The following is a 23997-nucleotide window of genomic DNA, read 5'->3' on the forward strand; positions in this document are numbered from 1 at the left end:
ATTAAAGAGGAGAGACTTATAGAGGGCAAGTCACAGGTAAGCAGGTGGCAGGCCAGGGTAGTTGTCCTGTACTTGACATCTCCATTAAACTCTATTTCTACCTATTTTTTGCGCAAGCAGGCTCTCCTGCTCTGTGCTTTGTGTGTGTGCAAGTGCATGATCCCAAATATAGTCCACCTCCCAAATATAAGGCTAGCATCCAGACAGACCAAGGATTGAGAGTTTTACAGCACGAATGGAAGAATTCTAGAGACAGATCAGGTACATTTAGGATTTAACTCTACCAGTGAAACTGCAAAAAACAGTCACAAAATGTCTGAGCATCCAATAGGCCTCACATTAGTCTTTTTCTGAATATAAGCACCAATGTAGTCAAAATACAGTATACAAGGCAGTTACTAAAATCACACATAAATCAAGGGAAAAATGTTATATACTTCAGGTTTATGGTAATATCTTCAGTGTCTCCAAAGACTCCATAGACAAATTTAAAAAAGATTTGAATCATATAAGAAAATACTTAAAATAAGCACAGTAAAGGCAGCAGATTGTTACCTAGACAACTTAACTCATCTGCGGTGCTAAAACCAAACATTGAGTCTATCACAGCTGGGAGAGGTGTGACCAGCATAAATTCTTAGGGCCTAATTTTAAAATTGACTGTTGAAATGTAGGTTCTAGGCTTCCAATATGAAAACATGCAAGATAAGACAGGTCTAACCAATGGATAAATAATGAAATATTTTAAAATTTTATTTATAGACTGTTGAATTAATATTTAAGATTTTTTTTTATTCTATAAATTATATTTCCTTGGTACAACACACTTGTTTTATTATTGTAAATAATAGTATTTACAATATTTTCCTAGGACAAGAAGAAACCCTAAGCATCTTTTTTACAAGGTACATGCTATTTTGAAATCTAGTGTGTTTCAGTTTAATTTTCATGTAGATTAAAAAAGCAAAAAATTTATGTGAGGACAAAATACTCATGCAGGAACAAATGACTCTGGAAAAGACGCCGTGTGCATTATAAGGTATGAGGGGTCCCTCTGCTGGGTTTTTATGTTATTCCAGTCTCAGATACAATGCACACAAAAGCTCATACTAGTTGTGAAGGAAGTGGCAAAGAAATTAATACTCCTGATAGTTCAGTTGTAATAATTCTTAAACTGTGCACTGACAGGCAAGACAATAAACGGTGTCACAGACATTTCTGAGGAAATTGTATCAACCAGAGTCAGGTACATCTAAACTGCTGCAGAGGAAAAGTTGTAAAAGTTGTAATACTCCTAAGCTACCATTTTCAAGAAATCCATGCTAGTTGAGCATTGAAGATACACCAGTCAGAGATTCAGCATTTAGTTCTTCAGAATGTCATAAAAACAGACACAGAAGACCAGGCAGGTTGCAAAGTCGCCTTTCAAACTACTTAATATCTTAATTTCAGGTGGAATTTTCAGCATTACAATGTAAAAGAATAGGCAATTGTGATAAAAAAAAATATAAAATAAGAAAAGTAAGATTACATGGGTGTAGCAGGCTGCTCTGCCTACATGGAGGTAAAATAGCATCAAAAATACCCTATTTGAAAAGGTGATAGATGGAGAATGGGGGTCACACTGCTGTTGGTGTTGAAGAATGCTGAGCCCAGCCTAGCTCATTAATCCCAGAGTTAGACATTCTTAGAAGAACAAGGTTTCCTGGCAGAAGCTGGCACTGAGCAGGATGTGGCAGACAAAATTCCTGATAAAGGAACCAACTTTATCAGCATTGATAGTATTGATAACTTATTTAAAGCCCCTGAGCTGACACAGCTGGCCCAGCAATGTATGACAGATAAATACATCACATTATCCTATAAAGGCCCAGTCACACTTTTTCATGGCAGGGTCTTCTAACATACCCTTTCCTGGAGTATGTGTGGAATTTACTCCTTTGAGTGAGGATGTCCCTCAAGGCTTGTCCTTGAGTCTGAGTGACAGATTTGCCCACAGTCATTTGCATGGGTTACATGGGTATGAGTGACATCAATCTCTATTTAATAATTTCTTTTTCTAGATTTAACATCACTGCTTTAATACTGCTTCAATACTTAGTACATTATAGTTAGTTTTATCTATCTATACTGTGCAGTAAATTATGCTGATTAAGATCATCCAGTCTAATCATTATCATCATCAATTTAATTCAATAATTTATGTTATTGATATAAATATATTTGTTCTTCCATTCTTAATCCTTCAGGATTAAACAGTATAAAGGCTCGGTTACACATATATAATGCTTTAGATCTGAATCTTTGATTAAGAATATGACTAAGATTGAATTCAGCTGCACCTAGACTCCTGTTTGTGAAGGAATTCAGAAAGCAAGGAGGTCATTTCTGCACCCTGTAAATCAATGGGAGAATTCCTCTAACAAACCATGTCTGAAGATCCTGTTCTGGCAATGGGTAAAAGCAATCTGCACCAAAATTATTTTCTAAGTAGATTTGTGAAGGACCCTCTTGGCATAGTGCTACTCACAGGCTTGAAAATAGAAACAGAGATAATAGTGCATAATGCTATCAAATAGCCCATAATGGTATCAAACAGAGACATTCTGCTGGGAATTGTGTCATAATGGGAGGCAAAGAAACATAATAGAAAGAATAAATAAAAGCAGTCAAGTACATAGGATTATTTATAAACAACAATTCGAGGAATTAACCAAACTAATGACTCCAGAGGCCTGAGGGTGGAGGTGTCTTGTTTCTGTTGGTGATGCTGTGTGGTGTCTAAGAGACACAAGTGCAGCACAGAACCAGCTGCCTCCCTGCAGGGAGGGTCCACTGCTGGCACTGACAGCACCCAAAAGCACACTTTGAACAGCAAAATGAAAAACAAAGAAACACAAGAGCTCTTTTCTGTGTATATCTGAGCTCTTCCAGAGAGTCACAGTTGCTGAAGTGTTCGTCCACAAAACCTGCCTGATCTAGGGCAGGTCATGTATTCCCAGTGACCTTTCCCTGCAGTAGGAACACCAGATTCCATCTGCACTTTTGCACTTTTCAGCATACTAGGCTGAGGTTTTCCCTTTGTACATCAGCTTGAGTTAAATTTTCCTCATTTTACTGTGTCATTTCAGGGGTAACGTGTTCTGTTTTAGAAATAATTGCTGGTTTTCTTTGTGCTGCAACAAAGATGATGAAATATCTTACAAGGTTTCATTTCCTGTTGGATGTTGAATGATTTATTCATTTCAGCTTGCAAAATTTTTTGCCAGAGGGGAAAAGTGGAAAGAGGAGATGAACAGAAAACCTGGTGGATGCAAATGAAAAACCCTCACTTAAGATCTGGACTTCAGACTTTAATGCCTTTTTATGGGGTTAATATGCTATGGTTCATGTGGGGAATAGGGTGATTAAGTCCTTGAAAAAAAAGTCATTTAAGCATAGTCTGTTGTTTAAAATGAACATTTTGCCTGTTTTATACTGAGCATGAAAATGTCCCCTATTCTATTTTTCCTTTTCAGTCTAGGGCAACTAGAGAAAAATATTTGTATTTAATTTAGATTCTTTATAGCAAAATAATAGTTTGGAGAAGTCGTCAGGCCAATACATATTACACTCAGGGTGTGCAGTACAGGACTAGCTTGGAGAGTATGACACCCTATTTCCTGGAGCATTCCACAAAAATACCAAAGTGAAAATCCTGCAGGAATTGACTTGGCTGTTTGCTGGGCAGTTCCCATCTGGACAATCAGTGTACCTGCTGAGGTTTACTTTTTACCCACATATGAATAATCCCAGTTTTTAAATATTCAGAAAGACTAGTTCATATCTGCTCAAATTTATAAGTCAGAATATATTCTTTATTATAACCATTAATAAATATTTCTTTATTTATTTGAAAACCCCCCAATAATTAAACAACAAAAAAAACCTCAAGTCAACCCCTATAAGAGAGAAAAATAAGTTTTAAACACTGCTTTGGGAAAAAATATATTTAATCATTCTTGTAGATTATTGGATACATATGGAATTTATGTAGGACAGGTGTTGGTATATCTTCCTAGACAGAGAAAGAAAATGTTCTGATCTTGCCCTTTTAGGGTTAAAAATGTCAAGTAAGAGCAGGAGACTGTCATAATAAACCATCCGCTGACACTTGTTGTTCCTGCACCACCGTGGCAAACAGCATTTGCAGCAGGCTGAGTCCTCAGCTGGCCTGTAACACCCTTCTGGCTCCTGTGAATGCATTCCTTCAAATAGGAACAAGTACAGAATCAGGAAGGGAAGTGGTGTTGCCTCATCCCAACAGATCCACTTCTTGTCCCAACATGGTCAGGGCATGCACTAAGAGATAATAACAAATAATTACTGTGAGGTGTCTGAACACAGCCTAAGAGAAACAAGAGCACAAGTTCCATGGAAAATGTATTCACTTGAAGTATAAAATAGGTCTTGTAAATATTAAAGCATTAATTTATTTGTGCAAATTCAGTCTTGTAGTCCTAGTTAATCTGAGGACATTTATTGAAATACATGGGACATTATAATCTTTTAAATTAAATCTAGGAATACTCCAGCATGGTGAGATTCAAACTCTAATTCACTAGATCCAAATATAAAAGAAAATTATTTCCTGACTGAAATCATTGTGCACTCACCTGGAATGCATATTCCTCATTTACTATATTCAGAGAAGGGAAAACAGCTGTTACAGAAAAGGACATAACACTCAGAGTAAATATTGGGAGCTGCAAGATGAAACAAGTATGAAGATGAATCATCAGGAATGTTTTGCTGAGCCTTTGAAATTGCATTCCCATTTATCTAGAGCACTCAAATGGCAAAAAGCACAATGACCATGTGATAGTTCCAGATTGGCAAATTGCATTCAACGTTAAAATGTTTGATCTTATATTTTGTAGCTCTTGCTGTATGGCTTGTAGATTTACAGACCTTTGACTAAAATCTCTGTCTCATTGTAACTCATTCAACTATATTTGAATAATTTTAATATCTTAGCAAGGCTTTTGACATCATCTTCCAATGTAGCCTTTAATCAAATTGGTGAAATACAGATTCAATTCATGAGCTATGAGTGGAAAATTGACTGGGCTGGGAACAGGCTGCGATCAACAGCATAGAGGGCAGTGAATTCCCAGCATTGATCCTCAGGAGTCATGGGATCAAAGAATTATGGAATCATTTAGTTTGGAAAAGACACACAACCAGTCACTGATCCAGCACATACCTGCTGCCTCAGCCCTGCTCTGTGCCTGTGGGGCAGCAGCTTTTGCTGGGCTCAGTGCTGCAGTGTCACTTTATTGACCCAAACGATGGAAGTTAATATACTCACAGCAGGTTTGTAGAGAATATCAGAGTGGAGGGAAGGGGCCACTACACTGGGAGAGGACAGAATTCCATTCAGAGGAATTCCAAAGGATTCAGGGAATGGACTTGTACTTGGGATGGAATAACCACGCTCAACTGCCCAAGCTGAGTGTTAGCAGCTAGAAAGGAGTTGTGCAAAAGACACTTGTGGTCCTGGGGGCATGAAAATGAGTCAAAATTGCACCCTTCCAGTGGAAAACAACCTGGCCTCCATTAGCAAGGGCTGGCAAGCAGGACTGATGAAACAATTATTCCCTTCTGTTTGGCACTTGTGAGAACTCACCTGGAGTTCTGTGTCCAGCACAGTAAATGATATTGTCATACCAGAGCAACCTCAGCACAAAGGTCACCCAGAGGATTAGGGGGCTGGAGCACAAGATGAGTAGAGGCTGAAAGAGCTGGCTTGTAAACCTGAAAAAATGAAAATCTGAATGGAGGTCCACAGCTGCTTAAAGAGAGGGTACAGAGAAGAGAGATCCAGACTCCTCCTGGAGGTACAAGAGATGAAACAACTGCCTAAGGACACATATGGCAATAAAGGAAACTCTGACTTCTATGGAAAAAACATTCACAATGAGGGTAATCAAAATAATGTCCAGAGAGACTCTATCTCATCATACAAGCCGTATTAAAATCTCAGCTGGACACACCTCTGTGAAACCTGCCCTAAGTCTGGCCCCACTCTGAGCAGGGAGTTGGACCAGAAAACCTGCAGAGGTCTTTTCTCATCAATTTTATTAAGAAGACAGATTCCTCAATATGCAAATTTATTCCATCCATTCTAGAATGAAGTGACTTATCCTAAGTACCTCTTTCTTCATGGCCTATGATTATAGAAAATATGTAATTATATAACTGCTATCTTTTAGATGGCTGGTATTACATGAAATAGATTCAACCTTTACTATTTTTTATCCAGGAAATTTCTCATTAAAAAAAAAAAAAATACCCTACTCAATTAGTATGTTGGTTATTTAACCCCAGCACAATCATTAATTTAAACCAGAAATTCTTGAGAAAAACAAAATGAACCTTATATGAGAAGACTGAGGATTAAGAAAATGAAATGGAAATAATTCCATAGAAATATATTTTCTTGTATACAAATTTCATTTTAGATATTCAAATACATAGGTCAATAAAAATCACAAAGCTACACTCCCTAGTTTATATATCAGAAATTACGAGTATATTACAGAACCACTCAATTATTTCCTTAAACACCTAAGCTTTTGAATAGATCCATTAGGAGCTGGCTTTGGCTAAAAACCTCAAAGATTTTCCAGCTGAGATAGATCAAATAAAATTATGCTGATTTATTTGAGAATAATAGGTTTATTTCAAGTGTTCAGGTGATTATTTTTTAGCAACTACATAAGATACTTTAAGCAGACTGATATAATTTATACATTAGTGAGGTTGGATGCTAGCCCAAAGCTACAATTTTAGTTTTTAGACATCTAAGCTTGAGCTACTCATTGTAGATTCCTTTTATATTGATAAACAACTAGAAATTTCTAGACAACTACTCTGAAAGAGTGTCTAAGTGCCAATAAATCACATTCTGGAGTTGCCTATTTACCTTCATTGATTGTTAAAAAACCTCAGATGACTAATTAAGAGTAAGGGCATATTGATGTTTTGGGTCAGGAGTTTCTAGGGCAAATCTCAGATCATGAGTGGGGGCACTGCTTTCATCTGCCACCAGAAGATGCATTCCAGGATCACAACTGAATGCTTCTACTGAGACCAGAGTTAATCACAAATAACCACTGCAAAACTTGGATAGTTTATCAGAACTCCACTCCTCAGAATCAACTGTTTGGGTTCTACAGATTCATTCCTATAGCTAGCATCATTTTCTAATGATGACACAGTACATGACCGAAATTTAGACTTGTATGTTTAACAAAGACTAATTTAATTTTATATACCCAGTCACTAACAACTCATTCATGTTAAAGACTACTCATTTATGCCACCATGAAGTTACAGCTTATCTTGCAATTTTCATAATGAGGTGTCACTGAGGCTCTCAATCAATTTTGTGATTTAGAAGTTGTCTTCACTTATTGACTTCTTTTATTTACTTAAAAGATGAGCAATGACATAAAAAGTTTGATCTGTAAATATTTAAACCTTCATAGTGGCCATCTACTGACATTTGGAAGGTCCACACGAATGTCATGTTAATGTGAGGTTTAAGAGACAGTTGCTTCCCTGAGGGCCCTTGGGACAGCAGCATTTTTATTTTTTTCTTCTCAACAATTCTGAATTGTCTCATCACCTGCTTTACAATAAATTTGAAAAGTAACCCTCCTACAATAGACAATGCTGAAGTCTATGATCTTCTCTAGGTCTTCATGTTCCTCTGTGAGATCTTGTCTTGTAGGCATGATAATAAATCGAATGAATTATCAGACTGGTGATTAAGCTTCACTTCAGGGAGAACAAGTCAATCAGGTCTACTAGACTTGAAACAGTTTCAAAATTCACAGACTTCTGCTATATAATCCAGGTAAAATTGAATGGTAAGTAAAATGATCGAATTAAAAAAAAAATCCTACTGGAAATTTCTCTGACAGATCACTAGGAACAGATGGGGCATAAGTCACTGGTAATGGACCTAATAATCTGTTTCCATATTATTTTCTTGTAAGTTTGTATTTTAATATTTCCTATATTTTTTGTTGCTGTTTGTAGTGTTCCTTCTACCTTCACTGCATCAAATTTGTACAACAAAACAAAATAACTCCACTTAACAAAGACATATCAAGTTTTGCCAAGCAACATTATAATTTTAACATGGCATGACATAATTTAAAAATGTACTTTTTGCTGCTTTTAGTATCCAGTGGCAAATATAGGCAGCAATGGTACTAGACATTTCAAGAGTTTTTCTGTCAAACAGGCCAGTGAGATGGCTGTACAAAATTCTGTGACTTACGCTGAAGTAAACCCCAAACGACTTACATTTTCAACTTAGTTATAGATCAGGAATATGAAGAATAGCCATTAATTCCAATTTGACCAATCTCCCAAGATCCACAAGTGACAAACACATCAGTCCTACATGAAAGATGTCATTTTGGAAGGTAGCCTTGAAATCAGATTTGAGATGATCAGTAGAAGTTATGAGTACTTTATAAAGTCACCCTTTGACACTATTCAAAATATATTCTCTGGGATCTTGAATCCCTCACATACAAAATTAGGCAGCTGGCCTGAGGCTTACAAGGCTTTTTCCCAGGATATGAAACCCAGTGCTACCTACTGAACTTAGCATGTAGCGAGGAAATTGAAAATTAGTAAGAATTTTAGACATTAGGAGGAATTTCTTCATAGAAAAGGTAACTAGACATTGGAATGAGCTGCCCAGGGAGGTGGTGGAGTCACCATCACTGGGAGTATTTAAGGAAAGACTGGACATGGCAATCAGTGCCATGGTCTGGTTGACACAGTGGTGTTGGGTCATAGGTTGGACCTGATGAACTCAGAGGTCTTTTGCAGCCTAGTTGATTCTGTGAAATGGGCAGGGGCACACTAGAAGGAAAGGAAAATTAATGTGTCAGGCTTTCTACAAATGTAGGGTCATGAAGTATGGAGGAGCATGAAATTCCCCAAATCTCACTGTTACAGCATCATCAGAGATGCTCCATTTATTGCCAGGAAAGACATTAATGAAATTCTGTGAATTAAGAAAAAAAAAAAAAACACACAAATAAAACCAACCAAACAAAAACAAACAAACAAAAAATCCAGCTCAACCTGAACTGGCAGGAATGTACTGTACAAACAATTGTCCATTTCACTAAATAGAACTATAAAACAAAAAAAAAACTGAGTTGGCAATTAAAAAGATTCTGCAAATTATTGTAAAGTGAGGTGTGTAACTTATGGGAAGGGTGGAAAGTACTTTCCAGCTGCTGGTCAGAGTAAAGTGAAACAATTCAGTGCTACTTTGGCCAAGAAAAGTGAAAGCTAGGAATTGAACATTCTGGTTTTGCACAATAAAAAATTAGGTCTGTTAGGCAACTAGAACAATCTAAACCATAAGAAATTTGACCTTTTTTCTATATAAAACTTCTCAGTTACGTACATATAGGAAGATTGTATATAAGTACCCATGTCACACTACTGGCATTGCTTTCAAAGTCCATGATAAAGAGAACCAAGTACTTATTACAGACATAAGTTTTTCTAGTCAGAAATAAGTGTTTAAAAAAATATAACTTTTCAAGTTCATTTACTGGTTTTCTTTTATCAACAACCATTCTTTTATCAACAATCAACTTAACAATCTTTAAGGTCTCATTTACCTCTGCAGTTAAAAGAAAACACATCATTATAAAAATTTGGTTTAAAAAATTTCAACAACTGCTGTTTTCAGATCTTGTGGCAAATTACTTTTTTTTTCTACATAGTATAGTAAATCAACATTTAAAATATTATTTTATGTATGGATAAATATCCATATATATACACATTGGTTTTGAGTATATTGCAATTATATGTTCACCATTTAAAATATCTTCCTGAGTTTTAATAACTGCAAGAATTAAAATAAACATATCACATTTTATCTTGGATTATGAGATGGGTAAATCTGTAACTTTATGCTGTGAAATATTCTAGGATTTTGGGGAAATTGTATCTTTTGCTAACTATGAATCACAAGCTTTAAAAATACCTCATAATTAAATGTTATTTCAAATAACTGTTCTAAAAAACAAGAAAAAAAAGTTCTAGAAATTTAATCTCATTGAAAGCACTATTCAGAAATACATGTCTAATACTTTCCAGTTTCTAGGTTGTATGAAAATCCAGATGTAGCTTTCTAAGACAATACTTTATAAAATGTTTATGTCATGGTGATGTATTTTCCTATAATACCTGTTTAAAAAAAAAAAATTCTAAGACTGTAATTGCTGTAATTGTTACTGCAAGTCAGGACAGAGCTTCTTATGACTGACAAATCTAAAAGATTGAGTGGCTTGTACAATTCTTTTAAATGTCCATTTCTGGGAGCTGAAAATAAACTGGCTTCATTCTCTCCATAGGTATTACCTCCTCTTCCCATTCATTTTGCACTCAAATTAAGCTTTCCTAAAGCAAATTGCAGAGTGCTTACCATATATAGCAATTAAAAAATTGTCTTCTATCATTTTGCCACCTAAAAATGATTAAAAACATTAATGTTTAAGAAAATTCTCATTAATTTTTTTTTGATATTAGTAAATGAAGGTAGTCCAAAACCCTGTTATCAACAATTCCGAAACTACTGTGATCCTCTTAGCATAGTTGTGAAAAATCTGTTTTATTCTAGAAATGTATCAGCCTTGTGTACATCATTCCTCAATTTAAGCACACCTGCCATACAAGTGCCATAAGCCTAAAATATTTTATTACTAATGAGGCTGGCAGGACCTGGCTTATGAGGTTGCCCTTTATTAAGCAGAGGAGAGTTTTGACATTAGGACTCCTACATAAGGTTGCAGGTTATTTGCCAGGCTTCACATACATGTGGATGACTTGCTATGAATTTTTAAAGAAATGAGTAATCTTAAGTTTTCCCAAAAAACCAAAATGAAGGTGCTTAGTCTCTGGAGACTTCCAATTACACTGTACAGCAGCATCTGTTTTTTGCCACCCACTCAGATACTTTATCAAACCTACAGATAGGAATGGAAAATTGAACTATAGCAGAAACCACATCAGATGTTTCCATAGTAATCTGTTATGTTTTTATAGATTTAAAAATCCTCATTTCTGGAGTAGAACTTCATAAACAAGGACATTAAATTATAACTAGAAAAAATATTTTCATTTTGTATTGTGTTATCAATTCTTCATTGTTTTCCCCCTTTCTTTTTTAATCCTGAAGCTTGTCCATGCAATAATTAATAATAAACAACCATCTGTTGAAAGGCTGAAAGTGCCCTGTTTATTTCTAAATTCATCGACTTTTTAAATGTCAGAAGTTTTTTAATGACATTTTCTTGCAGGTAGTCAGTGGAATCTGGTTAATAAAGGAGTTTATTCAAGATATAGGTTAATGCGTACTGGCCAGCTATTACAGTGCACATTACATACATATTTGAAAGGGAAAAAAGAAGTAGCTATAACATTGGGCAGTAATGTCTGCTCTATAAAAAGGATTACTTTGGAACAATTCCAAAAAGGACTGAATTAATACTGATGTCCTACATCATACACTTTTGTTCAAGGCTTCAGTTTTGGAAGCCTTAGAGATGCTTGATTTTATCAGAACTTCAGCTCTTTGAATTTATTTAAGCCATGTAACATTACTCCCCTGTACACTACTGAGCCTGATTAACATCCTGACCAACATCTAGCTCACATTTGAGCACAGCATAGATCCTGTGTCTGAAACTCTCAAGGGGGACAGTCTAGTAGTTTAACACAAAATGACACAACTCTACTTTAGTGGGAAGACAAAATGGATCAGCTCGAGAGAAGTCAATGAAGTTTAGTTTTAAGGCATATCTGGGGAAGAACATCAGTGCCTCTTCCTCTTTGCGGAACAAATGAAACACATTCTGCACTGGAAGGCTGTGCAGCTCTCACATTGCCTGTGCTGCCTCAGCAGGAAGCCTGGGCAGGCACAAGATTTAACTAAAATGTTAACACCAGTAGCATGGCTATTATGTTCATCCCTAGTTGGTACAGCCTTCCTTAAATCTCCAGGTTATAATTTGTCCTAACTGAAGGATGCCGCCTATGTTTTTGTCTGGTTTTATCCTAGACTTTAAAGCACAATAATTTGGTTTCTTTCCAAAAATATTGCCCTTGTATTCGACTGCAGAATGATAGAATGGCTGAGAAAGGAAGGGAATCTCTGGGCATCACCTGGTCCACTACCCAAGACAAGGAACACTACCCATGGCAGCAGACACTCCCCATGGCAAGGACAATGAACAAATTCCCTTTTTAGCTCAGTCTCTCACTGTATCTGGTGTTCCAGATCTGTTTTATAGCAGCTGACTTCTCCAAGTACAGTTTCCAGAACCTTTGCGCTTAGCCCAAGAGCCCAGAGTCCACATTGGGAAATATGTAAAGATATAGAATATGATGAGGCTTAAGAAGATTCTAGAGAGTTGAAAATTGGTAGAGTTTTGCTATAATTAGGTTTCCTTTTTGTTGTACTCTTGTTTCTGTTATTGGCCTTTATATTTCATTAATTCTTTCCCAAAACAGGAATTTCACCTGCCAATCAAAAAGCATACGTTTTTCTGATAAGAATTTAATAAGTGTCCGCTATTTTTATACTCTATTACATCACTACATGTTTTTGTGCATCTTTTCATAAATATACTTCTGTGTTAAAAGCATAAATGACTGATTTTAATTTATGCTTTTAACACAGAAGTACATTTTTTTTTTAATTGCATTGACCTTTAAATAAGTGAGAAATCCTATGGAATTTAATGGGAATTAAAAAGTGAATTTAGAGGTTTTTAATTTTAAATTTTGAATGATAAAGTGTCACACTTTAAGGAATAGCTGGACTATATAGCTAATTAACAGACTTTCCATAAATATTTTTGTATTATTTTCTGACATAATTGAGTTATTAATAAAAATTAAATGCTAGCAAGGCCTATATCCATGCACACAGAAACAGGGTAAATTTAGAGAAATTTTTAACAAAAGATAACCTTTAAAAGATAAATGTAAAGTTAAAGATGCATGGCAATGATTTTGAAAATAATTGATGATTTCTTGTGTCATAATTATTTAAAGTATTAATTTCAAGGACTGGATGATCAGTACTAACAGGAAGCCAGGCCTTTTGACAGTGCCTTGGTCTGGTGCCAAAAACATGACATCTATAATGCTTCATATATACAATATTGATGAAAGACATTACATAAACCACAAAGTACTTCCAAACATGAGCTCAGGAATATCTGACACAGAGTTCAGTCATTGCATAAAAAATTGTACACAGGAAGAAATGAATGAGAATTTTAAAACAGATACATAAACCTCAGGAATAGAAAGCAGGGATTATTAAATCCTATGGAAGGAAATGATACCAAAAGTAGTAAAGGCTAAACATTTTCAAATGTGTTCAGGCCTCACCACAATGTTTAAACAATCTGATCATTTGTACAATTATACTAATTAGGCAGTGAAGTGGTTGAGAGAATTTCTGAAAATGAGGCAGCTCCTTTTTACTGTAATTTTCTGGCTTTCAAGTCAGAATTCAATCTGGATGAGTTAAAACTGTCTGAAGAATGTTTACACAAGCTCACAAAAGCATGGAAAAAAATATGTAGGAACTACAAAATTCACCAAATCCAGCTTCCAGCTCTGGGACACACTGGATTTCATTGTATTTTCATCAATTTATAAAGATCATATGTTAATGCAAAATATAATTTATCACTATTCCAATTAGAAAATTGTTCCAGAATCCAAGAGGTTGTAAAATGCCAATTAAATATTGGTATGTTTAAAATGGTCCCTGTATAGTAGAGTGTCTCTCAAAACAGCTGTGCTAAGTACTCTGGAGGGCCTGGCCCTAGTGATCAGGAAGCCACCAGACTCTGCTCAAGTTCTTGAGATGCACAGAAGTTCCTTCAGCTTCTTACAAATGCAAAGACACAAGATCTCTGGAGTGACGGCTTGTCATGCCTGTCACTCTCTACAACCTACTCCTGCCACTCAGTTATGCCACATACTCAGAGCTTCAGTATTTAAACAATACCTTCCTTTTGAAGCAAATTAAACATTGGTATGCAATGACAATTTAATCGCATTTGCCTTTTCTCCTAAAATGTAGTGTGCTGAAAAAAGACACTACTAACAGTTAAATAAAATATTCCTAATACATCATAATCATAATGTCAGGTTATTAAATCACCACTGGTCTTCTACATTCACCCTTTGGACTCTTGTATGCCTCATGTCCTAATAGTCATAATTGATAACTTCATAATAATCAATAATATAATATAAACAATAGTCATAACTGATAACTTCACTTTAACTGAAGTTAAAAAGTGACACAATTTAATAGATTTTGTTGGGTTTTTTTTTTTAAGCAACCTGAATTTCTTATCCAGGTACCTATAGCAGTGACAAAATACTAGTATTCTCTCCCCTTCCTGGTAAATATTTTACTTTTAGCATTTGTTATTCTAAGTTATGATGAATTTGCAAGACAACTTCCTTGTGAAGACTAAAAGTGGAAGTGAATATTGTGTAAACATGGTTTAGATCATGCTGCAACCTTCTCCACTAGGAATGGTAGGAATGATTACAGGTTGATATGGCAGGAAATATATGATTATGGTAGGAAAAATATGATTATCATAGGAAAGAGTCTGTCCATGCTCACATTGTTGAGTCCCCAGAGACTTTGCTGTTCCTGGCTCTGCTACTAACACAAGCTCTCACTTAGGCTTTTCTGTTTTACTCTCTAATAATATTTAGAGTGTTTTGCAGTTTTACTAATAATATTTAGAGAGTTTTAAAACAGTTCTTTTCTGTTTTACTCTCTAATAATATTTCTGTCTGCTTTCTGCAGACAGAAAGCCATCTGTTAAATTTCCCAATGGACACTCTTTTCGAGATAAGAATTAAAGTAATAAAGAAAAAGTGATTACATGGAGGTCACCAAAATACAAGGTCTGAAGGTCCAGATCTTCCAAGTTCCATTTTGTTGCCTTAAAGACAATTTATAACCTATATCGTTATGAGGCCTAACAAAGGTTAGCAATTTCCTCACTATCAATCTTCTTGAACTAATGAAAGCAAAATTTTTTCTTGAGAGCTATGATGCTATCATTTCAGTTCCGGGTCTTCACTTTGCAATTCCAGGTGGTAAAGTCAGCTGTTTAATTTCCAAGCTTGGGTTCCTTTTTCTGAAAAGCAGGAAATTGCTTTATTTCACTTTCACTTTCTGCAGTCATGTTTCACACAGCAAGGTGTGCCTTTTCAAAAAAAAGCTAAAAAAAAAATAGGTGGGGCAGAGGAGGTACACACCTCCCACACACATTAATCCCAAACAGAATGGAATCTCCTACCACAAGGAATTTTTATAATTCCGTAGTGAAACTGACACTATTCCATTACCTTTTTTTAGAAAAAAAAGTTTCCTCTGTCAAACCAGCAGAAAAAGGCCTAAACACAATAAAGACTTTGGTTCTTATGATCAATAAACTTACTGTAAAATATTTATCATTATTTAATTATTTTGAAAGTCTTCTGTTTGCTTGCAAATGCTTTAAAGAGAAACACAGCAAAGCAAAAGTTTTACCACATCAGTGCTGAGAACCTTATAAATGAAAAACCACAATACAGGAACAAAATATTAAAGTAAAAAAGCTAAAAGTACTTTAGGTGCCAGCCCCAGCCATTAATGGAGTTTCAGTGAACAAAAGGAAATTATATTATCCTGAAATGTGAATCCTAATGTTAAAATCCAAGCTGGGTCGAAAAGATTAAGTGGTAAATTTTCACAGACATTTGTCAGTCATCTTTCAGGCTAAGAAAAGTCTATCATTTTAACAATACACAAGTAGCATTTATGCTGTTAAAATAGTCTAATTTTAAACATAAATACATTTTTTAAAAAAATCTGTTACTGAAAGATTTGTAGATTCAAATAAGGTTATTTACATCACTACAACAAATTTATTGTGTCTTCTCTTCATTTTTTCACATTTTTTTCTTCAAGAGAACATATTTGAATTCTGACATTAACAGATGATTACAGACCCTCACAGAGGTGAACCAGAGGCTCACAAAATGATAATTACAGTTCCTGATGATTTATGAATGGCAAATAGAGAATTGACATCCACTAGAATTATTAAAGTAAAAACTATTGAAGATGGGCAGATAATGTGTAAAGGGGCAAACCGGCGAAATACTACAGATGAAAGTTACAAATACAATCTTTATGTAATTTCCAGAAGCTGGATGTTAGGTACTTAAGGACTTATAAAATTACAAGCAAATCCATCCAGAAAGAGCTTTAAAAACCTGGTGCAATCCCCTTTCTATCAGCACACTTGCTGTGTGTGCAAGTGCTTAACATTTGGCTAAACTATCACAGAGAAACTTCAGGCAGTAAAAGGAAGGAGCTCAGATAGGTATGAAATAACAAGATAGGTATGAAATAACAAGAACAGCTCAGATAGGTGTGAAATAACAAGAACAGCACAGCTGCATCCTAGGTCTGCTTTGAGTTTTAATGGGATTTTAAACTCCCAGGGAGAAAATGTAATGAAATTTTATTGTTCTTACTATTATTTGTATAACTACTACATTTTCTGATTTTGTAGGGATTAGTTCTCTTGGAAGTTAATTCTCTTCAGGATGTCAAACCTTCAGTAAAATAAAAATTTCTGCAGATTACTTCATAGAACTCGGTGCAGCTTCTAGAATTAACATGTCTATATATACATACATGTGACATGTAATATGTGTGTGTGAGTGAGTTTGTATTTATATTCTGAAGTAAATATAATAGTTATAGAACCACAAACTAAGAAGTTCACACAGAAAGAGTAGAGTTTAGCTTTTTTAATGTTCAATTACTTACGGGTATAAACCACATTGAGTAAGTTATATGAAAATCTACATTCATACTGTAAAAACAGAAGACAAGGCTATTCATTTAAAGTAACAGTGCATTCTATATTTTAACACTTGCATGTGAATATTTACAAACTCTTAGCAATAACAGTTTGTAAAAGCAAGTAAGATAAAAATTAACATTTTGTTCTACATACTTTAGGGTTTTTTCTGTTTAAGTAAAACTTTCAAAACATGCCACCCACATTCCAGGCAACTCTTTGTTGCCTGGAAATCAAGACACCTGAAAGGATGGAATACTGAAAGAAGATAGTTTCACTCTGCATCATCTACTGGGAGTAGGTGGTCAGAAATTTATAGAAGTGGAAGACTATTTAAAAGGGACTCAGCTGACAGAATGGTACCCCAGGAGCCCTACAGAAGTGCACAACCAGGAGCTGAGTATTATCCACAAGGTAGGCTTCTTTGATTTTATTGCTGATTTTCTAAATGAGATTTATTTACTCATTTCATTTCTTCCTTTTTACTTCACAACTGTAATGCAAAATGAGTTTATGAAAAAAGTCCAAGTAAAGTACAACCTTATATTTAGAAGAAACCGCTCTAAATCATGGCGTGAAATAGAGATAGCAAAGTTACATGTTAATATGAATTACAACAAATGGCTGGAAAACTGGAAAAACTAGTTTTAAATTAATTAATTACTAGGAAATAGTTTATATTGAGTTGAATTTACTACAGTAAATAATGCCAGTTTTCTATATAGAGTATGTATTTATGAAAATAAGTATTTCAGAAAAAGAGAAATGGATTTTTTAAAAAAACCTACATATGCAACCCTTAACAGAAATATAATAATATATAATATATATAGTTATAAATAAGTATATAATTTTATATCATATTTTTAAAAGGGCTTCCTCATACAATTTTTTTCTATTTATTCATTGGATAAATGTATTTAATTTTCTAATGTCCAACCATAAGATCTGAACTATGTCTATCACAGAACATCTTAAAAACAGAGCACAGTGAACAAGCAGGAACTAACAATCGCATACACTTGTGTTACTTCAAAAATGTAAAACCTGCCTGATTTTATTAAACCTCCTGTCTTCTTCTCCTAGTTCCAGAACCTGACAATGTATTGCCCTGGGAGCTTCTTCTTCCTCTTAACTGCCTGCCTTATTGCTCCATCCTTTGGTAGCCGCCAGGGCAACAGCCACCAGTGCTTCCAAAGTGTGCCGTGGAGTGAGGTTTTACAGAAGATTGAGCAACTGGTAAGTCAAAGAGTAAAACATTGCCACAAGCTATAGATGTCATTTTCCATCTTTCTTCAGTTTAGGTGTAAGGAATCCTCAGATGTGTAACTGCCTGATTATGACTTTTTTTCCCCACATAATTAAAAAGTTATGAGTCAGATGTTCCTTCTCTCTAAAACCAAAAAAACTGAAATTTAGATTTTAATTTACACTCATCCTGTTGAATATATAACATTGTGTGCCTTCCCAAGAAGAGTGCAGAGTCATTTGGGAGTCCTTCTAATCCCAAGAAGAGTGCAGAGTCATTTGGGAGTCCTTCTAATTGGCATCAGATGAAACCGTCACTCCATAATGTACTTTACCATGTAATCTCACTGAAAGAAAAAGACATCCACAGTCACAAAGTTTCTGGTACAAAAGATTGTCTGAAGCTCTATTTGAAATTAGCTATATTGAAAGCTTCCTTTCCCACTTTGGCTTCTTTTGTGGCCTGCCCTTTCCTCATCTCTGTACATATTGACATCCCTGGAAAATTTGAAATAAGTTGAATCAAGCAACTATTCTTCCCATTTCAGACAGGCTTGGGAAGCAAATGAATCTTCTTCAAACTCATGAGATAAAATGTCAGTGTTGTCAGTTTTACACTTTATTGTTAAGAAACCAACTGAGAAGGGATTTCTATGAATTTTTTATATAATAAACCTGGTTTAGCACACGCTTACAGTTTCTTCAATGTTTTCTTTAAGAACAAAAGAGGCTTTTCCTTGGAGTGTGAGGAAGTGAGCAGTGAAGATTTGTGTTTCCCTGAGCAGATGCTGAAAGCAGTAAGTAGAAAAACACGCGTATTCGACATTATCTCACTGTAGTGGCTCTACCTCAGCCAGCCTCTGCATCTTGTGATGAGACTTCTACACCAGAATTGTGCCACATTATACTACAGGCTTAAATGATAACTCTGACTGTTTACTTTTCAGTCTAAATTATTTCCTGGATAAGCTATTTATGGAAGTAATTTTTTTCTTCTTTCTTCTACTATTTAAATCACAATGCCACTTTTACAAGAAAAGTGTTAGATTTTTCTTGTTAGTCCTGCTGTTTAAAGGGGAAAAATTAGTTGGAATCAGTGTGGTAGCCTGGAAACCACCAGAACAGCATGCTGGCCTCAGTTTCAGTCAGCAGCAGATCCCATAAAGGCAGTGCAGAGGTAATTCCATGTACTACTTGGCACATACATCATGTGCACAGCTCACTTTGCATCCAGATTTGCAATGCCACAAAATAAGGCCCTGTGCCCCAACAATTCATTCTCCATGTTTCCAGCTCATCTCTTCAATGGATCTTCTAAAATGCACCCAGGGGACAAAAGGGCAAAGGATGGCAATATTGGCCTCTCCTGTATTTCGTCTTCTCTGAGGTAGAGGGAGCTGCCCTTCATCACATAGGGACTGAGCTTGGGAGGAAAGCCCTGCACAGTCTGATGTCTTGGGCCTGAATTCAAAAGATCTGGTTTTGCCTCTTGGCCTTTTATTGACTATTGCTTATGCATTTTATATATCAAAGTATATAAATGCAGTCTAAAAATGCAAGATAGATTAATTTTACAAAATAGGGGTCCTCCTTATGAAAGCAACTTGAATTTAAGCAACTCATTAATTGTAACTGGAAGTTTAACATACAAGTCTCGATTTTCAAATAAATGCCATCTTTGCAATGCATGTTACTAGCTAGAATTGTTGTACTGAAAATTTTAGAAAAGTACAGAAAAGTGGTGAAAATTGTTTAACAACTTTGATAATTGTTACAATGAGAACTGGATAATTGATAATTGTCCAATGATAATTGGACCCAGGTAGTTTAAAAATTAACTGATGTTTAGGTGCAGACTTCAGAAACTGAATTTTTTATACTATTTTTTATCATGACAGGTTAAATATGATAATGCAGCCATTGTTCACATAGTGCATGAAATTGCTGAGTTTTTCAAGAGAGCAGACACTCCTTTTCAAAATAAGGACACTTTTCTAAGAGAAATGTATGAGACTCATGCTCAGCTCAAGACATGTGTAAGTACAATTTATTCATTTATATAGCATGATAGTCTAGTCAGGTATTCATGGTGAATAAAACTGACAATATATATGTTGAAAATGCAATAGAAAACTTAAAAAACTACATTTTTAAATAATGATACCTAAATCTTATGTCTGAAAGTAAAGACAGGTATCTTTCAACTATTTAACTGACCTGTATGATACAGGCCAATTTTAAATTCACACATTATGTTTATGGCCTTATTTAAAGATATGATGCCAAAAAACAATGTTTAGCTTTCTTCTCCTCAAAGACTGCACTAGCTTTATACAGAAGTATTTACTATTTTAACTAAATATCAATTTAATGTGTTTTTCTTCAAGTATCTATGACTTCTGTCAAGACAAGCTAACATAAAGAATTACATGCAAATTGTAGGCAAACAACTTTAGGTCTGCATTCAGCCTATTTCAGCTGACTGAACTACTTAAACATATGTGCAAATAGTTTACTCAGTTGGGGTCAGCTTAAGAACTATTTACAGAGGACAAAGCCTCAGATTTATTGTAGCTTCCCTTGCAGCTAATGCCTGTGCCAGGCATCAGATTTGCCTGCAGGAAAGCAAAACTGGGCATACAAAGGCGCACCCTGCCCATCTGTGGCCATCTGTGGGAGGGAACCACTGCTCAGCTCTACAGGGCAGAGGGCTGGACACTGGCCTGAGCAGGAGCACTGACATCCAAACCCACTCTGCTGCTCCTGACCAGGTCATGCCCCAGGAATAAGTGTGTACAGCCATGGACAATAACTACTGCTTAATACACATATAGACACATACACATCAATAGATATTTTGTGTTACTGATCGAACATAATCACCTCTGTACATCTGTAACACTGAATGTCAACGACCACCAGTTACTCTGAAATCTGTTTCCTTCAGGCAGCACACACTGACAAGACCAGTATTGCCACAAAACAAAAAGACCCACAGACCCTTGCCTTGTCCTGAAATATTATTCCCTGATCTCTCTGCAGACAGTGCGCTGCACTAACTTTAGCATTAACCCGTTCAGCAGGCTTGCATATGGCAGCAGAATTACAGTGCTCTCAGTTGATAATCATGTCCATCAGAGGGCACTGTTTGAACTTTTATATACTAGCCATTGTTCAAATTAACAGTTTTCTCTCCTCTCCTCTCCTCTCCTCTCCTCTCCTCTCCTCTCCTCTCCTCTCCTCTCCTCTCCTCTCCTCTCCTCTCCTCTCCTCTCCTCTCCTCTCCTCTCCTCTCCTCTCCTCTCCTCTCCTCTCCTCTCCTCTCCTCTCCTCTCCTCTCCTCTCCTCTCCTCTCCTCTCCTCTCCTCTCCTCTCCTCTCCTCTCCTCTCCTCTCCTCTCCTCTCCTCTCCTCTCCTCTCCTCTCCTCTCCTCTCCTCTCCTCTCCTCTCCTCTCCTCTCCTCTCCTCTCCTCTCCTCTCCTCTCCTCTCCTCTCCTCTCCTCTCCTCTCCTCTCCTCTCCTCTCCTCTCCTCTCCTCTCCTCTCCTCTCCTCTCCTCTCCTCTCCTCTCCTCTCCTCTCCTCTCTCTTCTTTTCCCTTCCTCCTTCCCTTCCCTTCCCTTCCCTTCCCTTCCCTTCCCTTCCCTTCCCTTCCCTTCCCTTCCCTTCCCTTCCCTTCCCTTCCCTTCCCTTCCCTTCCCTTCCCTTCCCTTCCCTTCCCTTCCCTTCCCTTCCCTTCCCTTCCCTTCCCTTCCCTTCCCTTCCCTTCCCTTCCCTTCCCTTCCCTTCCCTTCCCTTCCCTTCCCTTCCCTTCCCTTCCCTTCCCTTCCCTTCCCTTCCCTTCCCTTCCCTTCCCTTCCCTTCCCTTCCCTTCCCTTCCCTTCCCTTCCCTTCCCTTCCCTTCCCTTCCCTTCCCTTCCCTCCAGCTGAAGCCCAGACGTAACATCAGCCATGAGTCTATAGTGAGAGACTGCTTCAATAAAATGGAGGAATTTGTGGCCAAGGTAAGTAGGCTGTTTCTTTCCAGCCTGTTTTACTTTAAGGAACTCTAAAGATAAAAAGCAGCTTCTTATGCAAGAAGTCCCACTGCTGATCAAAGCTGCACATGCCTGTGAAATTGTGCCCCACTTCCATGCACTATAGATTTTCACTCACTGAAAATCTTTTGGTCCACACTCATGTTAAGGCCATTGTATCAGCATGGGCTTTTAAAAAGCATTTCATTTTAATTCAGCACCAAAACCCATGGCAGTCTGTGCCTATTTAGAAAAGCTTTACATCACTTTGGACAGGATTAACCATGTGTCTGTTGGTGGAAAAGAAATGGTCATCATATATACCAAAGAATATTTATAATTTAGATAGAATTTTCTAAAATAAATTTTAATATTTTCTTAAATTTCTTTTAAATAACTATATGCTTCTTCTCAACTCACATTTTGCTTGCCATAATATTGGATGTATTTTTTTACAAACCAGTTAACAGACACTTCTTAATAGCCTTTTTTTTTTTCACAGTCAAATGACCACTGCATTTGGCAAGAGATCCATGCACATTCCAGAGAGATACTCCAAAGAATTGAAAACTACTCTTTCAAGAGAAGAGCAAAGCATTAGCAAAGTCAGTTTCCATCACATACTTCAGGGATCTTCTATCAAGTCAAGATGTAAAAATTAAAGGAAGAAGCAAACTCACTGCTTGCATTTAGGGTTATAAACAGATTAATTTATTTTTGTCAATATATTTTTCTAAACTAATATAAAAACTTAAGCCTTAATAAAAAGGATGTAAAAAACTCTATGTGAATATATTTGTATTTATTTGTTTTACAAAACCAAAGGTGATATTTCTCATAAAACTGGTGTCATAGATAACACCCTCCAAAGCTGTTTTCAAGCTAAAAAGTGAGCATATCAGTTACACTATTTGATTTCACATCCATCAGGCTATGGAAATACAAATCTCTGACAGCCTAATGCTTTTCCAATGCACATCTCACATTTGCACTCTTGCACTTTTACCACTGCAGTCACAAGACTCCCTGACCATTCATGTGTGAAAAGATCAGCCTCTTTCCACAACACTGTGCTGCCAGGCTTCCACAGCCATTCAGGAATTCTGAGATCGCAGTTTCACCATCCAGATGCAAATTTTATATATGTATAGATATTTTTAAAAACACATACAACAAAACAAGCAAACAAAAAATCTTCACATTCTGTTGTAAAGACTAGCAACAGCAAAACACCTTTAAATGCTCACATGGCATCTAATAGGCACTGGCAGCAATGCATACTGGCACATTTTTCCAAACAGCTCACTGATTATTTGAGAGGCTGTAGAAGAAGATAACATCTATGAAACCGACAGTTTTGAAGGATAGAAAGGAGGGGTATAGTGAATGAACAGTGTTTCATAATATCTTTCAGCAGCATGATATGCCTAATTCCTTTGGTTCCTGATTTCTAGGCACTGATTTTCAAGCTGTCTCTTCAGGCAAAGATGTTAAAACAAATCAGGACACTGCAAAAGATTCTAATACTTACACTTAACTTAGATTGTGCAAAGATGAAAAGAGTAAAAATATTTGTAAATATTTGTAATTTGTAATTTTCTTACCATTTTTGGACATTGGTTTTATTGGTTGCTTGGTTTGTTGGTTTTAAATCTGGTTTGAGTCTTTACAGGCAGCTTAGCACCTCATTACAGTGTGACTTTCCCAAAGTCAAAAGATCCCTTCATCTCTCCTTTCA

At 36.1% G+C, this 23997-nt stretch overlaps 1 protein-coding gene across 1 annotated transcript; it reads left to right on the forward strand.

The window, feature by feature from the left end:
• Window positions 1-18098: 18098 nt before the first annotated feature.
• Window positions 18099-23004, forward strand: LOC140682501 (uncharacterized). Its single transcript, XM_072925181.1, has 5 exons — window positions 18099-18236; window positions 18965-19042; window positions 20144-20281; window positions 22170-22247; window positions 22762-23004. The coding sequence occupies exons 1-5, from the start codon at window positions 18099-18101 to the stop codon at window positions 22858-22860; spliced, it is 531 nt and encodes a 176-aa protein (XP_072781282.1). The 3' UTR covers window positions 22861-23004.
• Window positions 23005-23997: the final 993 nt, after the last annotated feature.

This window comes from Taeniopygia guttata, chromosome 2, assembly GCF_048771995.1.
Source record: "Taeniopygia guttata chromosome 2, bTaeGut7.mat, whole genome shotgun sequence".
NCBI lineage: Eukaryota > Metazoa > Chordata > Aves > Passeriformes > Estrildidae > Taeniopygia > Taeniopygia guttata.